This window comes from Myiozetetes cayanensis, unplaced genomic scaffold (assembly GCF_022539395.1).
Source record: "Myiozetetes cayanensis isolate MyiCay16 unplaced genomic scaffold, myiCay2020 scf20-37, whole genome shotgun sequence".
In the NCBI taxonomy this organism is placed as follows: domain Eukaryota; kingdom Metazoa; phylum Chordata; class Aves; order Passeriformes; family Tyrannidae; genus Myiozetetes; species Myiozetetes cayanensis.
The window spans coordinates 9,842,669-9,869,763 of record NW_026087412.1 but is presented as its reverse complement, the minus strand read 5'-3'; the positions used below and the strand labels follow the sequence as shown (position 1 = coordinate 9,869,763).

The 27,095-nt window shown below is 39.0% G+C and overlaps 1 protein-coding gene across 1 annotated transcript in view; it reads left to right on the top strand.

Moving 5' to 3' along the window:
- The window catches only part of PARN (poly(A)-specific ribonuclease), a 41,852-nt gene extending 18,070 nt beyond the window's left edge, over positions 1-23,782 (top strand). The window contains exons 20-24 of the mRNA XM_050317291.1: positions 2,547-2,633; positions 7,900-7,974; positions 16,686-16,875; positions 21,553-21,746; positions 22,832-23,782. Of these exons, the coding sequence (XP_050173248.1) occupies positions 2,547-2,633; positions 7,900-7,974; positions 16,686-16,875; positions 21,553-21,746; positions 22,832-22,884 (599 nt within the window). The 3' untranslated portion in view covers positions 22,885-23,782. The remainder of the gene's footprint in view (positions 1-2,546; positions 2,634-7,899; positions 7,975-16,685; positions 16,876-21,552; positions 21,747-22,831) is intronic.
- Positions 23,783-27,095: the final 3,313 nt, after the last annotated feature.

Sequence of the window (27,095 nt, the reverse complement as noted above, 5' to 3'; positions counted from 1 at the left end):
GTGTCCCCCACTTTTTTCTTTTAACAAAATAGTAAATCCATAAATTCTTCAACCTTGACCAGAGAATTTGCATTATAAAGGGGATTAATGAGAACAGATTAAGTTACTGCTGCTAAATGTAACAGTTTGAAATTAATGGCTTTGTGGGTGTTTTGGGTCGTTATTCTTACATCCCATACAGCATATGAAGGGAGATCTTGACACTGCCCCCCTCTCCCCTCACCCCAACAGTAAATACAGGATGCAAACTAGAGAAGAGCAAATGATTCTGAAAACCTTGTGGCCACTTTGCTGCGTAATTGATGTGCAGCAGTACCTTCAACCCAGACATCAGAATTCTTTTGCCACATGAGATTGTGATAAACGGAAAAATATTAATTGAAATATTTTTATGTTTCAAGTTATTTCAAGTTACAGACTTGGGGCTATAATGAGTTGAAAATACATTTATATGAAAGTAGATTTTACTGATGTAAATGTCTTTACTGTTATGGGATGTTACACTATGAGGGAGAAAGCTTTTGATGAGTGTTTCCACTGATGCCTTAAGAAAATGTGAAGTCCTGGAGGTCAGTCTACTCCTTGATTAAATGAAAGCTTAATCTTATACTGTGAAATCAAATATCATAGAAATGATACCCATCTGGAAGCAACACTGATGTGAAGACATTTTCCACTCCGTGCATTGGAAAGCTGAGACTGGAGTGTGACTCTTTATTGGATGCCAGCTTAATAGTAACAGAATGCAGTTCTAGAGAGATGCAAGTAACTACTGGAGAGGAAAATACATGCTGTGAGGGCATGTATTTAATTTTTAATTTGGTTAGGTGGTCAGATCACTGAGCTCTGGCTCAGTGCATCTGTTGGAATGGTTATCTAATTATGTTGCATACTTCCTTCCCCAACTGTTTGAGATTGAGTGGAAGAATGGATAAATACTTTGGGTCATTGAGAGAATGCCAAAGCTACTAATTTGTAAAGATGCTGCTTCCCCTTGCTAGCCAACTTACAGGATTGTTTTGATACTGTGCCAAGAAGAGTTGCCAAAAAAGAGTCTGCCTCTGCAAGTGTGTCTCTTTTATCTGAAAGGCACTCCTGTAGAACAGACTGATGCACGTGTTGGAGGAGAACCTGAACCAGGGGGGCTCTCTGAGCTCCAAGGCAGAAAGCACATCTAGGGGTGGCATGTTGGGCTGGCTGTTCTAGAGGCTTTTTTTGCTATTTTGAGATGTAAACACTGCTGTAGGTCGAGGGAGCTGTGGGGTTGTTGTCTGTAGGGGACATAGATAAGTAAAGCCATGCAAAGAACACAGTGGTAGGTGCACTTGGAGGCTGTATTTTTAAACAACAGACTAGCACAGCTCACTAGGTGACTGTCATAAATTTTGATGTGTTTGTCAGTTTGTTTGTCCTGGAGTGTAATAGCAAGTTTGTGCAATTTTCCCAGAAATAATGGTTTTAAATAACACGTGCCAGATTAAATAGTATTGAAAATGTGAAAGTTATCTTAATCATCTTCTTTTGTTACTGTGTATTAGAAACTCCTTTAGAAAGAATGAAGTTGCTGCACAAAGTGACTGCAAGGCAGAATAAGAAATATTTCTCACCTGAGTAGGTAGAAGTTTTAGAGGTTTTAACAGCAGATGCACAGTGAATTTAAGAATAAGCTGATACTGGAAGATTAGGAATAGTTTTTTCTGCTAATCAACAGGAAAAGGCTGTAGTAACATCTGAAACTGGGGTTATTCAGGTTATAATTTCCTGCTACTGGATTACAAATAGTTAAACTTTCACAAATAGTGAAACTTTGAGCTGCTGGCTGTTCAGTAGGCTCTACAGCCATGAACTAATCTACAGTCGCTTGATAAGACAACTTATGCTTAACTTAAAAAATTTTTTTGTCCTTTTTGTTTTTTCAAGTAGCAGATTCAGTTTACAGGACTTGTCTTGTGTCTCTGTCCAATCTGAGCTTGCTCTCAGGTGGTCATGTAGAGCTGGAATTTATTAGCAGGGGGGTTCTGGTAAACTGAGGCTACCCCGGGCTTGTTTTGAGTGAAACAGGTTAAAGCACTTAGCATTAACGAGTGGTTGATGGTCTGATTTTGGACACTTGCTCCTTGAACGAGATATACCTTGAAAACCTCTCTTATTTTAGTGCTGAAAGCTAAGGAGATCAGAAAGTGAAAAGGTTTGTATTACAGAAGAATTCTGGAGGGTAATTCACTAAGATGCAAGTCAGTCCCTATGTCTGTGTGCCAAAAGAAGGGAGAGACTTTTCCTGAAACTGTTACCAGGTGGTCAAGTTAAAATCTGATCACATCGAGCTGGGTGTAGTTATCTGCTGAGTTACCTTTAACAAACTGGGGCAGTATATTGTGAAGTGGAGCACTGGTGCCTGATGTAGTTTTTAGATCTTGCCCTGTTTTCTTATTTTACAAAAAAGAAAGGCAGGCAAAAAAGCTACCTTACCACATTGGGTGACTTTTTGGGATATTCTAAAGATACTTTGTGACTGTGATTTTAACAAATGCTTGTTTGTTTCATAGTGCAGCCAAAACGAGATCATGTTCTTCATGTTACTTTTCCCAAAGAGTGGAAGACTAGTGACCTTTACCAGCTTTTCAGTGCCTTTGGTGAGTGATATAATCTGCATTTCCTCACTTTTTTTTTTTTTTTTTGTCATTAGCAAGTACTTTTGGTTTGTTTGGTAATTTTTAGTCTGTGGATGCAGACTTACTTCTTGTACAGGTAATGATGAATCACCTTTTGTAATTTTTGAATGGTGTCCTTTGGACTTTCTTTCTAGGGATGCGTTGAAAAATGTCTGCCCTGATTAACTGCTCTTCAGAAATCTTTATATGTGGTCATTGCTGAATGTTGTGGATCTTTGATCCTTTTGTTTGCAGCCTGTCCTGGGAGGGTTTATATAGGTGGCTAAAGGGAATGGGGATTGGTGTGAAAGGCAGATTGAGGATTTAGGAATGAGGTTCATCCTGCAGTCTGCACAAAGCCAGACTCCAGCTTAGGTGAGTGTAGACAAACAAGCAAGCTTGAAAATAATCAATTGGATTTCAACATCATGAACAGCATCTAAGACAGAAGACACAACAAAAAAGTGGTTTAATAACTAGGGACGAGTAGTCCTGTTGTTTCTTTACTAAGCAGAAGTATACACTGTAGGGACACGGAGATCTGAAGTAGCTGACAGCAGTCCCCTGGTGTTTGACTCTTGGTGCTCTGTGCTCTGGACCTGCAGTGTGAGGCCAGTCTGATGGGTAGAGTTGAGTAGTCCCTGTTGGAGATGCAGGATGTGAGAAGGCAGAAAGCCCAGAGGCTGTGGAGTTGCGGTTGGGGTGAGGTGTTCCGTTCGGGCGGTGTTCCGTGGTTTTTGTCTCCCCAGCCCCCCCGTTCCGATGGATCTCCCTCAGCTGGCAGTGCCGGGGCGGGCGGCGCCGCCAGGGGGCGCGCTCACCCCCCGCAGAGCGCTCCCGCGGCACATTCCCGCTTCCCGGGCTGCGGGAGCTCGCATTGCCAGACTCCTGCTGTTTGGGGACTGCTTAATCTGTGTTTTGGTTTAGGTCTTATCGCCGTGTTATCTCAAAACAAACTGCACGTTATTCCTTCCAAAATCCTGGGAATACCCATGCTTTTCCAATGCTTTCCCCCCTTTGTACGGGGACAGAGAGGCAGATTAATGCAGTGTGAGGTCAAGGGATTTGCCGAAAGCCAAAAAAACATGGCAGCAACAAACGTGAATTATCTCAATTAGTTACATCTGCTACAGGAAAATGTTTTGACATGAATCTTTTACCTTGATTAAAAATCCGTTGTTAAATTGAATATCAGTATTAATCAGAATCTGTAAAAAAATAATTTTGAATTTGTCCTAGCCTAGAATGAACTGAAGCAGAGCTCTGATCTTCCATGAAGCTTCTAATGAAAGCAGTGAAACAGCTGAAGGGGCTGCAGTGTCAGCCTTGGAACTGGTTTAGGTTTGCTGCTCTAGAGGGGTGTTCATGATCCCGAAACCCTTCAGGACTCTGTGCATTCCAAGGGGACACCTGTTCCTGCAGGATGTTTTTATAGTCTCATGGGTGAATGCAGTTTCACTGTAGCAGTACTTGCAGTACTGTGCAGTCTCTCTGCTTAGACTCTGTTTCTTTAGATTCTTAAATTTGTGTAGTTTATTTGGTCATGCTGATGTGAAATATGAGGGTATTAGAATCGGATTTGCTGCTACAGCTTTAGTACGTAGCCTTCACTTTACATAAATGACTGTCTTTGATGGAATGTACTATAATGTACTATAAAAACTACTACTAAAAACTTTTCCAAGTGGAGTCAAACCTGACTGCATGCAAATGCAGTGCAAAGACTGCTTTGTATTTTGGGAGAGCATCAGAGTTGTCCTTAAGAGGGAGCTGAATGCTGATGTAGCCAGTCCTTTGTGTGTTTAAGCCATGTTCTGGTAGTCCAAGCTACTACATGGGTGAGTAGCTTGGTTAAGTGACTTTTAAGTACATTTTTGAAACATGTTTTCTGGTTTTATACACTGTGGCCTGTGTTCCTGCTAACCACTGAACTGCAAACTCGCTGTTTAACTTTTCTTAAAGAAAAAAGTAGAGCTTGAAAAATGTCCCTTTCAAAGGTGACTGTCTAGTTTAATTAAAACCTATAGCACACTACATGTATATAAAATATTCTTCTAAGCTCATGTTTATATAGACATCTGAGCTTTGAGTGTTGTTGTTTTGGTTTGTTGAGGTCTTTTTTATTGTGAGGTGTTTTTGTTTGGATTTTGTTGTTTCTGTTGTTTTGAGATTTTTTTTTAATAAGGTTTTAAAAATTTTACTTCTGTTTTTTCTCTGTGCATTTCTGGCCTTTCCTCCTTCTTGTCATGCCAAGATTTCCTTCAGCTGTTCTTGCTTTCTTTGTATTGTGTCTTCCTGCCAGAAAGGTGGAAGCTCTGTTAACCCTTTCAGGAATAATTTGTGTTTAATAGAATGCTTCAGCCCTTGCTCATAGAATAAAACTTGGATATTGTCTGATGCAGGCAGGGTCCAGGAACTGTTAGCCGTTCTGTCATGGTGTCAGTGGGGGCAAATTTTTTTGTGTGTGTGAGATAAGAAAGTGGAATATATTCATAAACTTTTTTGATTAAATGAAAACCCATATAGTCCTAATATCTATACTGAGTGGTTAATTACCAGTAGCAGTCATGTAGGAAATGTGTAAAAACAGAGTATAAAAAGGAAAATTTTGTTCCGTGGATTTTAATATTGTTCTCACGTTTGAGTTTATGTATAGAGAATTTTGAAATTTATTTATAGAAAAGATGCATATTACTTTGTGCCTTCATCTCAGAAGAGCAAAAAATCAGATCTTCATCTCCTACTTGAGCAAAGGTGTTTTATTTCACTTGGCAATTCTTTACTTGACTTACCCTTTCTCTAGCAAAGGCCATGGTTTGATGTTGTGTGCAGCAGTGAGCACACAAGGGTCACCCAGGCCAATGTCTTCAAAGTGTTGAAGCCATTTGATCCATTCTGGAAGTGTGGAGAGGGAAGTTTCCTGCTTTATTTCTTTGTTTTCTATTAATTATCCACATTGCAGTATGTGGCTTATCTGCACTGGCCTTGCAGTCAGTGGCACGTGGCTCTGTTGGTGGCTAAATATTGTACTGCAAGTGCAGATGCATTTGCTTTTCAGAGCTTTATTCCCATTTCACCATACTTTTGAAATGCACAATATTTACTGAGTGCTTAGCAGTATTGCTGAATGATCTAATTTATTAATCTTATCTCTCTTAAATTCTTGCTTCTTAATAATAATGAAATGTGACACAGTGTGAAAGGAGTATCTCTTGAGCATGGAGAATTGGATGAGAGCATTTGCTGTGGTTCTCTTCAGATTGCAACTCAGCACCCACTGTTTAATGTTGGACTGTTTCTTTAAATTATATGTTTAAAATGTATAAATCTGAGTATAAAGGCAGTGTGAGTTGGCAGGCACTGAAACCCTTAATTAGCTAAAAATACAAAGTCAGAAGTCATTTAGAGTGCAGCAGCCTTTCTGAAACAATGACTAAAACGATGTGCCATCAGTAGGTTGGATTTTTGTAGACTTATTAAAATAAATACTTAGTGAAAATAAGGGCACTGAAGTCTGTTTGAGTAGCTGCACTTTAGGAGAATTTTTTTGTCTGTCATTGATCATCTTTGCTGTTTTACACAAGGGCACAATTGCAAGATGTTCAGGGAAATTCTTCTTTCTCATCTTTCTTTTGGTCTGTTCAGGGTAGATTGGAATGAATTAACTGTAGAGGCAGGAAAGGGACACAGGGCAGCACTGCCACACTGAGGGGTTACACAAGTATGGTCTCAGATGTCTCCAATGATTTCTAGAAAATTTTGTAATTAGTAATGCAGAAAAGGAGAACTTGACACATGAAGAAATTCAGAGCACTGACTTGTCAATGCCCGTGGAACAACGTTCAGTTGTGCAGTAATTTCTGTCACTTAAGGGAAGCTCAGTGTTGGGTCCCATCAAATGCACAGTTTTGAGTTGTAATTGTAAATCAGGTCAGGCTTTTCCTGGGTTGTGAAGTATCAGTGTCCTGCCAAAAGGTGTTCTCTCTGCAGTAAAGACCTGAACCCACAGGCAACAAAGATCTGTGTTCTACAAAGACTGAATTATGAAAAATTGAATTTATTTGCCCTAAAAAGTGTTTAAAGAAATTCTAACATCTGACTCCTCAGTGTAGGCTCTCCTTAATAGCAGCCTTAGCCTTTTAGTACAGGGAAATGTCAGAAACCATACTGAATTAATTATGCTTTTGGCAATGATTAAAATGATTATAACTTAAACTCCTAAATAGCTGGCTACTCAAATACATAGCATGCAAATGAAATCTATCTAGGCTTTTATTTTTTTATAATTAGAAAATCTGTTTATAATCTGGCTGGATTTCAGAAGAGACTGCTATAACCTTGTAACCTGTAGGCTAAATTAGATTTAAATAGATTAAACAACTGAGAATAAATGTCTTTTAAGCCTTTCTGCATCATTGTTTTTAACCTTGTAATGTCTGAAGGTTAAATGGTGGTGTAACATTATGTATAACTGGATTTCCTAGTCTACCTGAAAAAAAATGGCACCAATTTTCAGTATCTGAACTGTACTAACAGTAGAGCACTGAGATGCAGACAGGAGATGTAAATGGATTTCAGACTATAATAAGACCTCGTGTCTGGAGTAGGAATCCTTTCCTCTGCTTTTGCTTGATTATGAGCTCTTCCAGTGCTAATGTGACATTTTGAGCTGCTCACACAGAAAAAGCACCAACTGCTTGATGAATAGAGGAACTTCCTTCCAGTCACTGTTCCATTGGAACAGCTTCCAAATGAGCTCCATGATCTTGTGCATTTGTCCTTATATTGACCCAAATTAAGATTTTATTGCACGTGCAGGAAATGATGGATAGTGGGATCCAAACAAACCAGAGCTGGAAGATTTAGTGTCACAATAACTGGAGTTCTCCATTCGTGTGATCAATCTTCTGCTGCCCCGCTCTGCTGGAGTTTATCATCACCCAAAGAGATGTTTTTATCTGAGTCAAGGGCTGAAATTCCCAGAAAATTGCTTCAATTTATTTAGTAGAATTCTACAGAACCCATGAAGGGAGGACATGAGGGCCTGAGGGTGTTCAGGGTGCACATGCAGCCCGAAATTTCGGAGTTCCAGGCCCATGTGTGTGCACTGCTCACCTTTACAGTGGGCAGAAGCCTTGTCAGGTGCAGTTATTCTTAATGGACTCTCTTATGTCACGTCACATCAGATAAAATCTGTGACTTAACCTAAGATAAAAACAGTCATAATAATTTCTTTTGCCTTTTCTAGGTAACATTCAGGTGTCGTGGATTGATGATACATCAGCATTTGTGTCACTGAGCCAGCCAGAGCAAGTGCAAATAGGTGAGTGTTGCTGGATTTACTTTGGCATTCAGACTTTAACTGGCTCCTGTAAAATGCCCTGAGCCAACAGGGTCTGTGATTCCCATGGCAGAACCACTGATGGTTCAGATACTCAGAGGAACCAGAGTTTTACAGTACCAGCACCAGCAAAGACAAGCCCAGACTGGACTTGGTTGAGAGTTTTGTGTTTCGTTCCATGATCCTCTAAGTACCTGAACCTGCAGGTAGCGCAGTACTGGTTCCTTGTATGTCTTTGAGGACTGACTTACAAACTTACTTTTGGGACCAGTGACTGGGAGTGGGCCATCGTACACGATCACTTGGGGGATGTTATGGTGGTGTCATCTCTGTTTACTGAGATGTTGTGGAGCCAATAAGAACAGCAGTTTATGTACCATTTCTGATTAAGTGGCTGAAATTTTGTTGCACTTAAGAGGCATCCTGCAAGAATTCCCATGATTTAAGTTCTTAAAAGAAAAAAAAAAAAAAAAACCAAAACAGAAAACCCCACGGAGTTCCCGATCATCCACCTTACCAAACTCAGATAAAGAAGCTTTGAGGTTCTGGATGCACAGTGAGTGCATCTCTGTAGTTCCATATTAACCCTGTGGGTGTTTGTCATACTCCTCATGCATCCATGGCTCTGCAGAGGTTTGCAGAGCTCTCCAGCAGCCTCCTTGCACCAACTGCTCCATGGCAGCAGGAGCCATTGTTTCTTCCTGTATATATGGATATAAGGGTGAGGTCACTTCTAGTGAGAAGTTCCAGATAGAGAATTATGTCAGATAAAGCCTTCCTAGATGCTGCTGCAGTAAATCCCCTGCTGCCATCACCTCAATTACTTACCCATTGTCAAAATATTGGGGTGGCTTTTTGTTGTTTTGTTTTTGTTATAGCAACTCTACGTTGTGGAAAGAACTGTGTGCAGAATATGTGAACTGAGTCTCTGGCACTGCTCTGTGTGTGTGTCTTTTTGTGTGTGTGTGCTCTGACAAACAGGGAGGCTTTTTCTGTGGCCTACGTGCTAGAAAACATGTAATTTGTTTGAGAGCTCAGGTGATTATAGTCTTCCATAGGTTTTGTGAAATCAGGTCAGTAGGGTCTCATAGACTGAAAGCAGTGAGCCAACCAAGCTGATAAACTACAGCAACCTCAGTTACCAAAAACCCTTGTGATATTTACTGTAAAATGGCTTAAAACTCTTGGTGGTTTTTTTTTCATTTTTTCCCCCCTGTAATAAACACATCATAAAATCAATTCTTTTATTCTATTACCTGGTCTTAAATTCTTTAATGAACTACTTTGGCAATAAAAGTCACTGTTTGTACCTGTGATTTAGTGAGATATGCTTATGTGAAGAACATAGGAAAACTAACAATGTGACCTGGTTTTTAACCTGTTAATAAAAAAAATATTAAATGTCTGCAGCTTCTGGGCTGCATAGAAAGCCTTGGAGAACTGTCAGACAGTGGGATACAGTGCAAGATGTTGTTGCAGACCTACTTCTATGCTTACCTCTAGAAGATATTTCTGACTGAGCTGGTATTAATACCTATAGTTAAGAAAGCACTTGTGCAACAAAAGCATTTATTGGAACATAAATGGATTGAGAACATGAAGAGTGTTTGGAAGTTTTGATTAAGTGTTCAGATTTGCATTATAGATGACTCTAAGCACTGCAAAACCCCCACACTTATTTTGCACCTTTTTAATAAGGGACTTGTGTGTGAAGAAGCTATGAAAATAGGATTGGTTTTGTAATAACCTGCATGGAGTGTTACCTGATTCTATGTCTACCAGATTTTTTAAACTCAGTTTATATCTGGAAGGTGCCTTTATTATTTAGTTGCAGCAGCGATCCAAATACTGAATATTTGACTGAGCTCGTGTAAAGTTACAGACTTGAACAGCAGATGATTTAAAGATTGTTCTGCCATCCTCCCATGATGTGCATGCCCAGGATAACCAGCTGGTGAATCTGCTGGTTCCTTAAAAACTCACTTCCAACGCTTTTTAATTTTGTTCAGCTTTGTAGGTGTTACAAGACAATTTGAAATATGATTTGTTTTGTGTAACTGTATCTGAGAGTTGTATTGAAAATTCTGATAGTTGTTTTTCACATTTCAAATAATTAATTATAATGCTTAACCTCGACAACGACAGATCTCTTAAGATGTCACACTTTGTATAAGCTGTTTCTGCTGTGCTGTGCTGAGCTTTGCTGTTCCTGTTGCTTCTAACTCTCCTGGCTTCAGGTTATTTTAAATGGACTAAAGCTGGTTCATCAGCACCCTGGGAATATGTTGGATTTCTCATGATAATATGCACAGAAATCCACTTTGAATGCGTGGGTAATAAAATGTATCTGTTCATCCCCCAGTGCTCTTTAAAACAATGTTCCTGAGTTAGGTAATGGCGTGGATGGTAACCATTAAACTCTGGTCCAAAAGTGATTGATAAAACATTGGTCCATATGCTTTCCTGCTGGAAAAGGATACATTTGATTAGCTGAATTAAATTAATGAGCAGCTCTTCAGATCTCACGTGGTAATCAGAGTGTGGATGTTGCCAGGGAGAATGCACATCCCAGTTTTCTAATTGTTAAAATGTTACCCTGAAGGACCTGGGAATCTTTGCAGAGCTTAAAAAGACTTGTCTCCTCTTTTCTCCCTGAAAAATAAGTAGGGGAAAGGGCAGTGTTTTTATAGGCAATTTTGGAGCTGCTCCTAACTTTCAGACTGAGTATGGCACGTTTAAAACACACAAACTAGAAACCTTGGAAAACAAGAGTCAAGACTTAAACGTTTCATTTTGCTGCCTACAGTAATGTCCAAGAATCTTCCCTTTATTTGGTTATTCATGCAACTCACATATTGGCAGCCTCTCTAATTTATTAGAACAAGCAAAAAAGGTTTGTTCTTGTATCAAATCAGGTTACCCTTTACAGTTAGAACATAAATAAACGTCAGCACCTGAAAACAATAATGGACAGTAAACACAGTCTGTTTTCTGTTGGAATTTGCTGTTCAAAGTAGGTAATTAATAAGAATTTGTTAAATGGTTGATACTCCTTTAGTTGGACACCTGGGAGACAGAACTTTCTGTTGCCAAGTTGTGCTTGGTGTGGGCTCAGCATTTCTGTCAAACGTGAAGCACACCCTTGTGAAATGTGTGGCAGCAGCTAAAGCAGTGTGTGCACTGCTACAACAAACCTCAGAACCAACTTCTGGCATACAATTCTGGCTTTAAAGGCTTGCATTTGACATGGTTATAACTTAATGAAAATAATGGACAGGTTTATCAGTGGTCCACAAAAAAATAATGTGATTTATTTTCCCTTGGCAGTCAACACTTGCACTTTATTCTTTTCACCTAAGGCTTAGGTGCAGTTTAATAACATCTGTGTTCTGATTATGAATAACTTCTGCAATATTTTAAAGAGTACTGGTTCCGTTTTAGAATAACTTAACCTAAGAATCTTCCTGGGAATGTTTTTCTTGCTGTTTTAAAATGCAATAAATACACTTAACCTGAAATTTTGAATACATGTGAAAAGCAACTGCTTGTCATAAATGGCAAGCATTGAAATAATGTTAAGTTATTCCATGTGTTGGTGCCCTGATACATGAGCTCATACAGAATTTAGTGTGTGCAGGGTATCCTCTTCCTCGAGGCACTGAGTAGGCCAATGTGTTTAGACAGCAGGGGAGCAATGGACTAAAGCAGGTGCAGCAGCTGAAATTGTGACAACCTTTCGATGATTTGTGTTTAAATCATTAATCTTTCTGAACTTGTGAGTCTCTCAGACAGGGCTGGACTTTATGGCTTATTAGTGTTTTATGTAGAACCCTCCACTTAGCATGAGTGCTTACTACCACCAGTTTAAAATTTATACTTTAAAATACAAAATTTGGGGAAGGGGCAGGTACCATGTACTGTGTTCCCCAGGGCCTTTGTAAAATTACATTACAGAAATTCCCATGACTGTGTTCTCACCAGGAAGTTCATGTGAAGTTCATGGCAGGAGGTTGGGGCAAGGTAGGGGTTGGTCTCTTCTCCCAGGTAACAAAACAAGAGGACAAGAAGAAACGGCCTCCACTTGCACTAGGGAGAGTTCAGACTGGATGTTAGGGAGTTCCTTCCCTGGAATGGTTGTCAGGAATGGGACCAGGCTGCCCCAGGGAAGCAGTGGAGTCACCGTCCCTGGAGGTGTTTAGAAGGCGTGAGACCAGGTGGTTTGGGGCAGGGGCCAAGGAGCAACGTGGGATTCTCCATCTGCAGCTCCTACCAAGATGAAATCAGCTGAAATCAGCCTGTGTGTTCCATTTCTGCCTGAAAAGTCCTGCAGGTCTGAGCTTTCTGTGCTTTGTGTAATAAAAGAAACTGAGTCTTTCTGACTAGACCAGAAGTGTTCTGGACACTTTACACTTTTAGTTTGTACATTCACAGATTTGAACACTTCACTGGTCATCCTGAAAGTTAAAATTCTCCAGTGTTTAGTAAATGCAGGGATTGAGATGTGAATTTCTGCTTCTCTTCAGGAATCTTGACTGCAACAGGAAAATGAATTACTGGTTTTACAGTGGAACCAGTGGCATAAATCATATATAGAGATAGCTATTGTACAACTTCCAGCAGTACTGATGTGGAATTAAGAAGACAGATTATAGACTTGCCTTCAAGGCACCTGCAGCCATACTTTTTTCTCATCAATTAAGAAAGAAACAAAAAAACCCCAAATCCAAAATGCCCTTTGTACTCTGTAAGTTCGAATATATTAGTTTTTTTTCTTAATGTAATGTTGGAAGCATTATGACCACCTTTTCATTTGATTTGGGGTTCTTGAAATGAGTTGAAACAAAAGCTGCAAAATGTATTACTGAGGTATTTAAACAGGGTGCAAAGGTTAAGTATCTTGAATTCTTTCAGTATTTAAATGACTTCATCTTTAAGGGAGTTAAAATCCTTTATAAGAATCAACTTACATGTGCATAGCATGAGATGTCTCACTGGACTATTCTGTCATCTGTGTTCTTCATCAGGAGAAATATTTTAAGTTTAAACATTGCCTAAGGATCTTTCCCTTTCTTTGCCATGCTTTGTACTTGGCATTTTTTCTTCCTTTTGTTTTCCTTCAGATCACTTATTCATTTTTCCATTTTCCCCAACAGGAAGATTCAAAGATTTATTTTGGTTTGCTCTGTAAGTTGCCATCTTCTCTGCAAAGTGAACATCTGCTTTGTCATCACAGAGATACTCCCTGTTCTGGATTCAGACAACAAGAGAGTGTTGAAAAACACTCTTATTTTAAGTCTATTTTAGCAGAATGTGCCTATGCAGATTCTATCCTAAGCTAATACAGGAGAGGTAGCAAAGGGCCGGGCAGCACCATGTGCAACCTGATGTTTTCAGTTTTGATACAGCCTGCAGATTGTTGCTGTTACCAAATAGAACTCAGAGACTGTGGATCCTTCAAATTGTTAAATTACTTTTCCCCATCAGTCTCTAACACATTGATTCCTTGGAGCGAGAAATGCATCTTCACCAGCCTTAATTTCTTTTCTGTTCAGCCAGTGGTTTTTACAAAGTTGATATTTTCTTCATGGATACTGAAGATTAATGTAGTATTTTACCTCCCTTCGTTTGTGGGTTGTTTGTTTGTTTGTTTGTTTTAGTTCCTAAAAAAAATTTCTTTATTTGCAATTTTTGTAACCAACCTGGAGAAAATGGTCTAATCCACTACACTTAGTTGTTTTTTGGAATTAACCTTTTGTCAGGGCTAAGAGTACCATACCCCACAGGGCAATAACTACTCCATAGTTCCTCCCAGGATTGCTTCTTTCCTGCTAAGGAAACACACTTGTTTAGGTGCAGGATGAAGAGCTCTAGAAGTCAATAAATAAGGCTGTGGAACCAAGCAGTGAGTAATGAGAGCAAAAGAAAATACTGCCTTAGGTCCTGACTAATTGAGCAGTGTGAGGCAGAGCCCCCTGTTTGAAGCAGAACACGATCAGATACGATTGAGGCAGCATCGATACAAAGGTACCTTTAAGGCTCCACAGGTGAAATTTTACTTCAGTGTTTCATAAGCCTGAGTGTTCAGTATTGCAGCCTTAATCTGTACAGCTCTGTGTATTGGTTTTATTTGTATATTGTTGTTTTTCCTTTACCTACACAGTTCTCTAACATATTTGTCTATTTATTAAGAGGCTTAATATTGGCAGTGGCCATCTGTCAGGATTTTGCTCTGCATAAAAGCAAGGAGTTGGCAAAAGAGTATCTTTGTACACATTCCTATTGGATCACTCAACAACTGTCAGCCTGTTCAATATCTTGCCTGATAAGTAGAGAAGATGTGTCCTCCAGAAATGCTTTTCCTCAAATGATTTTCAATTACTATTATTCTACTTTAGGGCTGCATTTAATGTGTGGTGAAATGCAGAGTTGGTTACTAGGTCGGGTTTCTCACAGCAAGAGTTGTCTCCTCTCTTACACTTTAAATAAAGGAGTAAATAACCCCCCTAAGTTCTCTTGAATTTGTTAGAATTCACAAAGCATTCCAGCAATGAATGCATTTCTTCTGCTGGCAGTGCAGAAGGATGTAACTGTATTTGCTTTGCTTGGCAATATGAACAGCATTCATCAGAAAACCATCAGAGAAAATGTATTTTAAACTCTTTCAGGGAGCTGCTCTTCAGCTCAAGACCATGCAGGATTGATTTGTGTGTGTGACTCCTTAGACTTCTCCATATGCCTTCCTTTCAGTTGGTCAATGATGAAGCAATATATTCAGCATGTAACATTTTATATTAAATGTATATGCTATATATTTATATGCATATATTTGTGTGTCTGTCATATGAATGGGTTGCTGTAAAATACATGCTTTATTTCAAGACAGCAGAGTTGTCTTTGTTCGAAAATACTGACTCTTACACAGATTTATTTCAAAATTATTTTTAACCTGCATATATTTTTATTTTGTTTTCCATAAAAAAGGGCTGAATTTATCAGGGAATTAAATGGCAGACCCTTAGCGTTGGTTCGTAGTTTGTAGCAAAACAAATAATGCGAGACGGTTATTGTGTTTTAACAAATGACTGTGTAACAGATGATCCATGGTAACGTTGTGCTTGATTTTAGCAAGTAAAAACATACTTGAGTTGAACTAAACAAATGTTACCCTGAGGAATGTGGGCTGGCATGCAGCAAACTGCAGCCAGCATTAGTCATTCATTCATGGTGCCTGCACCAGAACTCCATGGGCAATAAATACACTCCTCATTCCTGCAAACACATCCTGTAACTTCCCAGTTCCCAACAAACACCCGGGGGTTGCCTGCCTCCTCTTGGTTAGTGCACCCATCTCAGGAGCTGGTAATCAGATCTGCTGCTATTTGTGTTTGTATTAAAATTAAATATACAGCACTCTTGGCCCAGCTTTACAGGTGTTACAAAGACTTTGCAGCAGCATCTCTATGCCGTGAGATGTGACATACATAGCAAATATGCAGAGTAGATGATCTGTCCTGAAAGAGGAGGAAAACCAAATCCACCCATCCACTCATCTTCCTCAGCTTTTCTGAAATGCACTGTTGGAGGTTGCCATTTCTAGTCCTTGGACCAGAGGTAGCACAGAATACCTGCTTTGGAGATAACAACACTTCAACTAGAAAAGAGTTGGCTGTGCATCTGAAATGGCTACACAAAAATTGGAAGTCCATCATAAAATCAGGGTTTTGTCTCCACTCCAGTTATGGTATTTTGAAATGTGCGGCCCGATTATATGAGGAACAATCTGGGGTTTGCTGGTTTGGTTTTGGTTTATATTTAAGCTGGTTTACTGGTTGGTTTACAATACTTTCTTTCAGAGGGTTAGGCTGGAAACAGCAGAAGACACCAGTTGACAGTCAGTTTAATTTGCTGATTCATCTGTTACAGTGATGGCATCAGGCCAGAGCTTGGCTCGCTCGCTGAAGGCTGAGAGCTGTGAAGATGCTGGGACTCAAGGAATGTTGTTAAATTGTTGCTGAGTGGAGGCAGTGAAAGTTTTTTTTCTTTATTTTTAAGGCAATTCTAATTTTGCATTGACAGAAATCCTTCTACCTTGGACTGGCAGTCTTTTTTTTTTTTTTTTTAGTTAAATTGAGGCCAAACATTAGAAAGATACAAGTTTGGAACAGCTGGATATTAGTTAAGTGCTTCTTCCATGGATATCTTGTGCAACCAAAAATGCAGCTCAAATAAGCTTATGTTTCACAGCAATCAAACAGAGTTTTGGCAAAGGCTTTGCAAATGTCGTCTTTTCCTGGCAGACTTGCAAAATAAACCTGCTGGGTTAAGTAATGAGACTAAAAGGGAAAAAATCCAGGAAATCTTTTCTTGCCAACAAGCAATCTGGAAGAGGGTTGCGACTGAAGAATTGATCGTTTCTAATTTAAAAGAAATGTCTTAAGTAGATTTAACTCTTTTTGCGTGAAGTCTGACCCTCAGAAGAGTTCTGAGCATCTAATTCAGACACTGAGACTTTTGGAGAGTGGGGCATTTGGGCTTGGCTTGGTTTTGTTTTTTTGTTTTAGTTGCTAACAATGGAACTAGAAGTGGTTTATATGAACAGAACAAACAACTCGCTGCCTCCTGCTTTTCCAAATAAGTTATTATAAGTTGCCATTGAAGAGTTCTGTGTATAACATCACTCTTCTGCTCCACAGCTGTAAACACCAGCAGGTATGCTGAGAGTTACAGGATCCAAACATATGCAGAGTATGTTGAGAACAAACATGAAGACAAACAGATGAAGAGAAAATGCACAGAAGACAGTTGGAAGGAGATGGAGAGGAAACGGTTAAAAACTCAGTGCACACCCTACATCTCCCAGAGTCGCTACTACTGTGTTAACAGGTGAGGTGACCTCTGCTTTGCCAACTCTAATGTTTTTATTGCATTTTTACTAGAAGTCTGGCAATTTTCAGGTAGTTCTTAACTAATAAATGACTTTTTTTCCTGCATTTATTTCTTTGCATCTAAATCAGTAGTGGTATATCAGCTGTCACAAGATGGGAAGTGAAAGAGCAGAGAGAATTTCATCACCAATGTGATTAGACAGATTTTTAGATTCTGGGATCTTGAGGGCAGGTCAAATCACAGCTGCTGAGCTTCCTGTAGCAGCTTCAGTCCTTATAACCAAAATAAAAAAATTATTTTCTCTGTTCATTTGACACTTGTGAATGGCTTGTGTCTTCTGATACTTGGCTGTCATCTTATAACCTTTTAAAGACCATGCTGGTTTTTGGATGACTTTCCCTGGTGATAATAGTGCAGCAAAGAAGGGCATGAATTACCTCCTTGAGCAGTCCTGAGGAAGTTGGGCTTATGCTGCAGGAACAGGATGGCCAGTGATGATACTTGCCTGGCTTTAAGCTTTTGGTATAAAACTTGAGCAGGATTTTAGTTCATTATTGAAGGACAGAAATAAGTCAGGACATGCTGCTTTTGATTCTGACACAGTCTGTTGCTGACTGTATTTCTTGTTCCATTTTTACCCTCGTATTAATGACAGATTTTGGATATGAGGATAACAGGCAGCTTCTTTCTCAGTCATCTGTGTAGCTGTGTGTGAGAAGAGTCTTCTAGTGTTAATATAATAGTATAATTAACCTATCAAGTTATTGCCATTCTATCAATTCTGTATGAAAATATATGAAGTTTAAGTGGAATGTACAAGCTCCATTTCTCTAGGGTGGTGTTTTGATTTGGTTTCTGAGGGGTGTTCTCTCTGCTTTCCTTCCCCACCTCGTGGTCAGACAGATGAAATATAATGGTCACAAAACCAGTGCTGTCCTTTTGCTGGATCTTTCCTGGGAATGCTGTGACAATTTCTAGCCCATTATATCTTCCTGTAAATGTGATCTGTCACGTAACAAATATGCTCGACTTGTTCTGTTCTTGCCTCTGACACAACCTTGTGATTTTGCAGGTGTGTATTTTGGCCAACTCTCAGATGTCATGGCTTTTGTCATGGTGGGAATTCTAAATGTGTTATAGACGTGTTTGATGCAAAAAACCATATGGAGGAACCTGGTGATAAAATCCCTATCAAATGAAGTCAGTTTAATTGAACTGTTGCACTTAGGAAAAGTTGAGAGTGTGTGCTGTGGAGAGCTCTGAAGATTGGCCTGGCCCCAGCTGTCCCGTGCCTGAGGTGTAGGGCTGTCATTAATGGGTGCCACAGGTTCTAGACAGACAGTGAGGGTGACAGCTTATGGAAAACAGTAAATGCAGAAAGCTGATTTGCTGTTGTCTCGTAAATAAGTTTGAGAATTACCACATATGTATAATTTGGAAAATTGCTGAATAAAATTTTCAGTGAATTCTTTCCTCTGCAGTTTGACATACCCCAATGAGTTGTTTGCCTAAGCACTTGGTCTTGGCAGTTTTTAATATGTTTTTTCTATCTAGTGTTGTAAAATTTCACAAGAAGCACCTTTTTGGTTTTAGATGATCAACACTGATAGCCTTGGAGAGAAGGCTTTTTTTTTGACAGACCTTCTTTTGTTATTGATGTTACATGAATTTTTGTTCTCTTGTTACTCCATTAATAAAGTGGTTTTTTTCTGTCCCAAATTCCCTTTCCTGTAAGTTTTTTGACATGAATTTTATTTTTATTTGTTTCTAGTTAGATTGTATTCTTTTGTCAACTAATCTTTTGTAAATGCTTCCTCTGAAGTGTAATCTGGTTAGAGATAACATGGCACTGCAAACCATGTGGTCTTTCATTTCACTCAAGAGGAATATTTTCTTTCTGTTTCCAGACAAAGGTATATAAAAATACTTATATTTTTATATATTCTATTTCATATATTATATATAACCATTTTAATATAAAATATAATATCTATAGCACAATATTTATATAAACAACCAGGACAAATATATATATGTGCATTTGTATGTGTGTCTATTTGTCCAGATTAATTTAAGTCCTCTCTAGCTGAGCACTCAGTACTGTGATGTATCCAGCAGCTGATCTCTTTTAATAGCTTCATGTTACTACATCCTTTATTTATTTATTATCTAATAAGCTTGCTGAATCAGCTCTGCCAAGGAGCACAGCTGCAGAGGAGCTGTTCCCCTCCACTGATGTGTCCTGGCTACTTTTTCATTCAGTAATGGAATTGTTGGGTATTTCTTGTAAGGAACTTTTGTCTTAAATTGACAGACTGATAAGTATGTCACAAAGGTTCCTTAATCCCTGTCTTGCTGAAAAAATTATTTGAACTTGAAGATCTGCATATCTCCAGGCCAATTCAGAATGTTCTGTTGTGATGAAGTGTTTCTTTTAAAGCTCAGACATGCTTTTCCAAAACAGAAACTGTTAAATGCTGCATCATCATAATTGTTTTCCCACCTTTTGTCCCCCATCCACTTGCTGATTCTTTCAAATTAATTATCAGAGCACTATTTGGATTGCTGATATTTAGTGTTTGAATTGACATTACAAAGTCCATGGACAGTTTAATCGGTGGAATGTGTGCCCTTTCTGGCAGTGCAAGACCTGCTCATCCTGTTGATAAATAAATAAAAAAAAAAGAAGAATAACACACACCAAAATCAACCCTTAGCCATACAGTCAATGAATGAAGCTAAAATAAAATTAATATGTTGGGAAAAGTAAGATATCAGTACTTCTTGATTATAAAAATATGTTTATTTTGTATTTTGTGCTTCCACTTTTTTGGTGGGGTTTCCCCTCTCAGAGTATCTGCAGGAGGAATGTAAGGCCTAAAATTGATTTTTATTTTGTACTTTGGTACAAAGATAAATGTGCACTGAAAGGAAGAACTTGTTTCTCCTTATTCACAATAACTTCACAAGTCTTAAGTTTGAAAAAAATTAAATTCAGCCATAAGACCATTCAAAAAGGGAACTTCTTCCTACAGTGAGTGCAAGTTCCCTGCTGAGAACCATACTCATGTCTTAAGAAATCCTGGGATCATAATTTATAGCTCCTGAGTTTTTCTTCCTGATGTGTTTTTCAGAATGTCTTTCCCAGAAGTAGAATTCTTACAAGCTTTTCTAAACAATTTTATAAAAAACAGTAGTTTTGAATTCCCTAAATGCTCTTTCCTCACTAGGTTTTTGTTCTTTCAAGCCCAGTTTTCGCCTGTTTTGCAATATTGAGTTGTGTGTGTAGGATAAACAGTTCTGTCCAGCCTTTTGGCTTCCATCTTTTTATTGATGGTAGTTGTGGTGTGACTCTGAAAAGATGATTTGTAAGAAATCATGCAAGAAGGCCTTCTGTGTGTGAATGTTTGGAGGAAAAGCCAACTATTCATCAAAGTAAATGGTGTTTGTGCTCCTAAAGTGGAAGTAAGAGCATGAGACGTAATCATATGTTTCATGTTTGTTTATTGCCTTTGGACATCCCAGAAAGAGTCTGTTTTAAATTGCAAAATGTTCAGCTGAAAAAATGCCATTTCAAAGCCAAAACTGTACTGCCAAATTTAGCAGTCCTTCCTTTAGCTGAAACCTTATTGAAACACCATAATTCCCTGCTATTGATTAAAAAGAAAAAAAATACCTTGTAAACCTTTGTTTTATAACTCAGTATTAATATTTAAATCACAGAATGGAACAGGGCTTAGATGCATACAGCCATATTGTGTGGTTCTTAATGGAAAGCTAAAAGTTCATAAGTCTAAAACGGTTTTGTTAATTGATAGTTCTAAAAGAGCATTAAATTAGACATTTAAGTAGCTGGTGTTCACACATCTAGAAGTTCATGGTGGGAACTGTTTTTTTAGTTTAATCCCTTTGCTACTGCATTCTTTCTTGTACTCATGCTAATTTGATTTTAATACCTTTTTAATATTGTCTTTGAAGGGATCTTAACAATAGCATTGCAGTGGAACACAAACCTGCACAGTGTTATTTCAGTGTGTGCTGAATGAGGTGGAGCTCTGAGTTCATCTTCATATACCCTGTTAGTCAGGCTTTATTAGATACTACTAATGAAATGAGTGGGCAATTTTTTGTGCTTTTTATTTTGCCAGCTCCTTGGATAATGGGACTCTTCACTTTAAAGTCAGATTTAAAGTTTATTATATGGAGCTTGATGGTTTTCTCTGCCTTTATATAACAGAATTGCTTTTAAAAGCCTCTGTAGTTCCAGGAGAGAGGGTGAACATGTGGAATCCTTCAGTGTGGAGATGTGTGTCTGAGGCTCAGTTGTGTATCACTTGGTGTCTACTGACAGTGCTTTAACTATAGAATAAAAGTTCAAACTAAGCAGGGATAGAGAACAGCTTTAATTACATTTCAGTGCAGTGAGCTCATCAGAACAGCAGCCAAGTCTTAGACATCTGAAGTAAAAAAATGAATACCTTGATCTCCATAAGATTGGGTGAGATAGCCAATTTATGGAATTTTATAGTTAAGCCAGATCTTCCAGTAATTATTTAGTAGTAAACCACTTACTACAGTTTATTCTGCTACCTTGATAAGGTATTTATTATTACATATTACCTATGTAATAGTAATCCTTGACCTCTTCCTAATCATCTTCCTTCTGTGTGCCAGTTTTACAGGTGCCAGTACAGTGGGCAAGAGAAGCATGAGTCCTATTGAGGAGGAAACTGGTTCTGATGAGATGGAAGAGGGAGAAGGCCAAGGTCCAGAATGTGAGCAGACAGACCCCTGTGCAGAGTCCCTTCCAGATGGTAAGAAGAGAGCCAAAAAATTGAAAAAGATGAAGACCGATCAAGTTCCAGCAGGTAAGTGCACTGTTGATACACATGATTTTGTTCTTCTGGAAAGTGCCCTGGGCCTGAACAGAATCGAAGTTGTTTTCTTGATGTCTTGGGTTGTAGCAGTGAGTTAGTCCATTACATTCTGAGTTCTTGAAACTGGTGAATTTTGCATCAAGCAAAAATTGGAAAAAAACAAACAACAAAACCAAAACAAAATTGAAAACCAGCAAAACCAGAGAACCCACAAACAACCAAAACCCCACCCAAGACCAACAAATAAAGCAGGATGTAGTTGATTTATTACTTGCTTACTTACTTTCTTAAGATAAAACTCTGAGTATTTTTTTAGCTATTCTTAATATTTTTTAACGTGACTTTTTATTCAAGGTTACTCAATTTATTAGTCATCTGGAGCACTCCCTGTATTGAAATATATTCAAATATTCATAGTTAAAACTTCATTTAAATATCTGCACTAGCAACTTTTATCCAGAAAGTGGTATTGTGTACCAAGCATCCTTTCTCCTGATTTGGCAGAGTAAAATTTTTCTTAGCTGATTCGAAAGCTATGCTTGGAAATTGCTTTCTTCTTGCAATTTAGGAGGGCAGTTGGGCCATGTAAACATATGCAAAATGACAGGAGTGTCTACTGTAATTCCAAGTATAAAATTCAGGCTATTTGGCATTATGGAAATATGCATTATCGGTATTAGTGTGATTCATCTTTATTCTCCAGGTAATTTGGGCTGGAAATATTCTTCACTATCTTAACTGCCTTAAACAAAAATAACTACAAGTACACTTGGGAAAATAGTATAATTTAACTTCATCATCACAGTTATTGCAAAACCAGAATTACTTAATTACTTTGAATAAAAATGTAGTATTTACTGTTTGGGTAAGAAACCTGGTATTAATCATTCCACCCAAACCCCTTTTTTTTTTGTAAGGTGCCTATTCATAAACACTGTCTTAGTTTCTCTTTGTAAATATTGACTTGCCAGTCATGTATCTAGAACCTCACTCTACAGGAGAAAAGATGTCTTAATGTGCTCTGAAAGAACCAAAAAAATTCTTGATTTAATTTTTGTCCCATTACTGTCTTTTAGGAAGCCTCACCACTAGTTCCACTGGAATTTTTGAAGTCCCTGAAACATGGTAGGAAACAACTGCCTTAACAAGTGGAATTGATTGAAAGCAGTTGAGAGAATACACCTCTTGGAAGCCATACTTTATTTAAATAAAGTGGTGTTAACAAAGCAGTCTGTGTCCTGAAAATCAGTTTAATTATTTTAAACTGTTTATTGAACAATCACTGTCAGTTTTGCTTGTGTGTATATTAACCAGTACCTGACTCGTTGTTGATCCTGTGAAATCCTTGCTGTCGTAACCGATGTTAGATTTAAGAAGCAAGACTAAATGTGTTTTGGTCACCTCCTTTGGCATGCTGGCTCTGAGCTGTCCAAAAACAACTGGCACTCCATCATTTTGTGCTAGGCTGTTGGCTGTGCTTGGGGGGAATTGCCATGAATCTCCTCGTATTTCGCTGTTTCTTCAGGCAGTATCAGTTTGCTGTCAGCATTCTGGAAACAGGTAGAACTGCAGTTTCACATATTGCTTTCTACCACTTACTTTATCTGGAAATATCTTTTGAATTTCTGTTCTCTGCCCCCACCCCCTGTGCAGATGGTTTGCATCTAAATACCAGCTTTACACATACCTTACCCTTTCAAAAAACTGTAACTTAAAAGTTTCTCAAGCAATTATTTCCTGGTGGGAGGTAATTTTTCTTTGTTTTCACATCTGTTGCTGTTTCCACCTTTAAATTCTGATTTGTTTGTTCCTTCCCTTCTTCTTCCCCAGCTTGTGGGGCTTTTGTAAAAATGTTTTTTTGGTACCTGTGATAAACCTGCTAACTGCACCAGCCCTTTATTTGTTTAAAAAAAGACCTGCATTGGTAGATTTCAGAAAATGTTTGATATTTAACTTTTTTGTATCATGGAAATAAAAACAAAGTATGTATTTCCATAAAATGAAAATTAAAGACATTTTCTTAGGAACTCGTTTGTTTTTATTTATTAGCTTCTGAAATGTTTTCAGTGAAATCTTTTTTTTTTCTTCTCCATAATATAAAAATTTTTTGACAGCCTGTGATTAGCAGACCCTCTTGGTCCATGGACTACTTTCAAGATATTTGTGAAATGTAACCAAGAAAAGCAGGCTTAATGTCATAAGTTTTAAATTGCTCTGTGTTTCCCTTGGAGAGGTGAAAACAAAAGAAGAGAGTTCTACAAATCATCAACCAATCAAAACCACTGCTGTGGAAGAGTGGAATATCAAGAAAGCTTCACGAGATTATATTTACATTAGAGTGGGAGCCACTGTCATTTAAACAATGCAGTAACCTGTTTAAGGTATGCCAAAATTCATGGGGTTTGTGGATTGTGAACTTGCATTGCAAAGGGAAAAATAATTTAAAGATGTTAAATGTGAGATGTTGTATTTCTAACCTTGGAATACTCCCAGAAGTAGTATAATTAATTTGAGTTTTTTATAGCAGCCATATCATCACATTCTCACAGTAAAATCTGGGAAAGAAGACTGTATTAGTGATGCAAGGGAAAATTAGTAATTGAACTTGTGCTCTCAAGGATCCAGAGACTTTTCTTGAAAAGCAACACTTAGATACCTGCAGGGAGAGTCTTAATTGTATTACAATACAGTCTCTTAAAAACTTGTTTCTTCAAATTAGGCCATGCACATGCTTTTGTAAACTACAAAGGTTAATAGATAATACCCGCTACTTCTACCCTCCTCAGTTGTCATTTTGTGGAGTTGGGTGTTACTTATCTCTATCTGCAATTAAATCCTCTGAAGAAAATAGTGCTCTTTCCTAGTCCTTACGTGTGCTTGATTTTACCAGTCAGCTCCTGGTTAAGCTACTAAAATGTGCTGGCTGCGGGGCTATGCTATTCTGAGTACTGAGTTTGGGCTGACAAGTGTCAGTGTATCAGAGGTGGAGTCCTAAACAGGGACTGGCCCCGCTGATACCACATCAAACCTCCTCATTCTGTGGGGTTTGGTTCGCTTCCCTGCGCTTGAAGTGAAATCATTAATTCTAGAAGGGAAAGAATGTAGCTGCTTAAATTAGATCCACATTTGTTTCATAATATGTGTTTAAAATATGTGCCTAGAATTTGTTTCTGAAAAGCGGAGCTGTCATCGCTAGTTGTGATGGCTCTGGGGATTCCTGGGTTCCTGCTCCCTGGCGGTTTGTGTGCTCTTACTGACTCCAGAGGTCATGAAATCGTAGAATATCCTGAGCTGGAGCCCCAAGGATCATCGAATAGAACTCCAGGACACCCCAGGAATCCCAGCCGTGTCCCTGAGGGCTTTGTCCCAGCGCCTCTCGCCCTCCGGTGCTGCCTCACCCCGCTCCCCTCAGGGCCGGGCGGTGGCGCCGCCCGTCCCCTCCTGCCGTCGCTGCGAGCCGTGAGGGGCCGGGCGCTTCACCGCCCGGAGGGTTCTTGCTCGTGCCTCCCGATGGGGCAAAGCAGCCTTTAAAAAACATCGCCTTGCCGTCTAGTCGCGCTGTGGAACATTTATTACTTCAGCAGCCCCACCAGGGGCTTTGCTGTGGCGGGCAGTGCCCAGCGCGGGCTGTCCCTGCGTGTCGGTGAGGCCACCGCAGGCTCTGAGGGGACGGAGCTGAGGGAGTGGGACACTGAGGAGGGTGTAGGAACCAACAAGCAACAATATATAGAAGCGCTGGAAGTAGGGGTTGAAGGAAGTGAGGAATTTGCTTGAGAAAGTGCGAGAATTTTGTCGGTGGTATTGAGAAAAGGAGTGTGGGCCTGAACATGCGAGTATCTGAAGAAATGGTGTGGAGAAACATGAGGGAGGTCTGGCTCAGCAGCAACTGAGGTAGGTGAGCTGGCACCCTGCCCTGGCAGAGGAATGAGAATGGGCTTATTTGGCTGGAACTTACACTTGACAGTGCTAATTTATCTGTGGTGATGGAGAGCTTCGTTGCTCGCATCAGAAAACATGTTAAAACTGTACTTGAAGTAATCATTTTCAAATTCATCTCAAGCATTTATGGGTGAGAAGTGTTAACTCATGTCAGAATGCACAGGATTGCAGCACACGGTATTGGAAGTTGCTGGTAGACAAATAGAAAAAGGTAATTGTGTAGTGTAGGCTAAGGGGGGAGTGTGAATGTCCCTAAAGCATGGATTTGAAAGGACACAGGTAAGAGAGAATGAATTAATACCATGTAAAATTGAGGTTGCTGGGGATGCAGCAGCCTGTCTTGGTCTCAATTTTGAGCTTGTGATTTGAAGCTAAAAGCTTCAGATGATTTAAATTTAACTGTTGATCCAGGGATAAAACCGAGATAGAAAGCTAAAACTTTTGGTGACTGTGGGAAAAAGTAAATGTAACTCTTTCTTTCTTTAAACCTTTGAGTTCTGTCATGGTGCCCAGAAAATGTCTGGTACCCTGGATGTGTTCTCTCTCTTAAAATCCTGGTAAACGTAATGCAGACAAAAATGTCCTCTGCAATTCAGTGTCGGAGCTTACACAAGAAGGTTCCTGATAATCAAAAGTTCTTGGCTTCTGACGTGTTTAGACTATTGCCAGCTGAGCAGATGTGTACATTGAAGAAGATTCCTCAAGTTACTCCACAGTACATTTAGTAAATGAATAAACATTTACTTGTCTGTATTGCCCTGTTGCAGCATTAAACTTACACTAAAGTAACGCTCCATGTGTGCTTTACAGAAATACTGCCACACGCTCCTTGCGTGGGGAGCAATGGATGGTGGGTTAGACTGAGGTTTATAGGGGCAATATATTTGTAATTAGGATGTCCTATTTGCTTTAATAGTCACACAGAAAGCTCTTTTTAAAAAATACTCCTTTTCCAGCAGAATAATTGTTGGCAGCCAAGCGCTTCCATGAGCACTATAGCAGATCACAAGTCAGTCCGAGCTCAACACGAACTCGTATGGAACACATTATTCATAAATGCCAAATTGAAAACATTCAGCCCAAGTGTGAAAAATTAGATTTCCCTGTGCTTATATTAATTCCTTCAAATGGCTGATAGTTGTATTTCTACATGAACAGTCTATAGTCTGCAAATTTTGCAAACAATGTCCTGGCTTATTCCCAGAGTGACCCTGTAGGATGGGGTTGCTATTAGTGGATGGGTGAACGTGAGAATCTGGAGGTTGTGGCTGTGCCAAGCCAGTTGTATCCTAATCTATGATCTGTTTTCAACCCATCAAATGACTGGAAATGCAATTTTATTAAAACTCATTACTTCAAACCCAGCTTTTAAAGTTACCAATTCCTTATATAAGCCTCAAA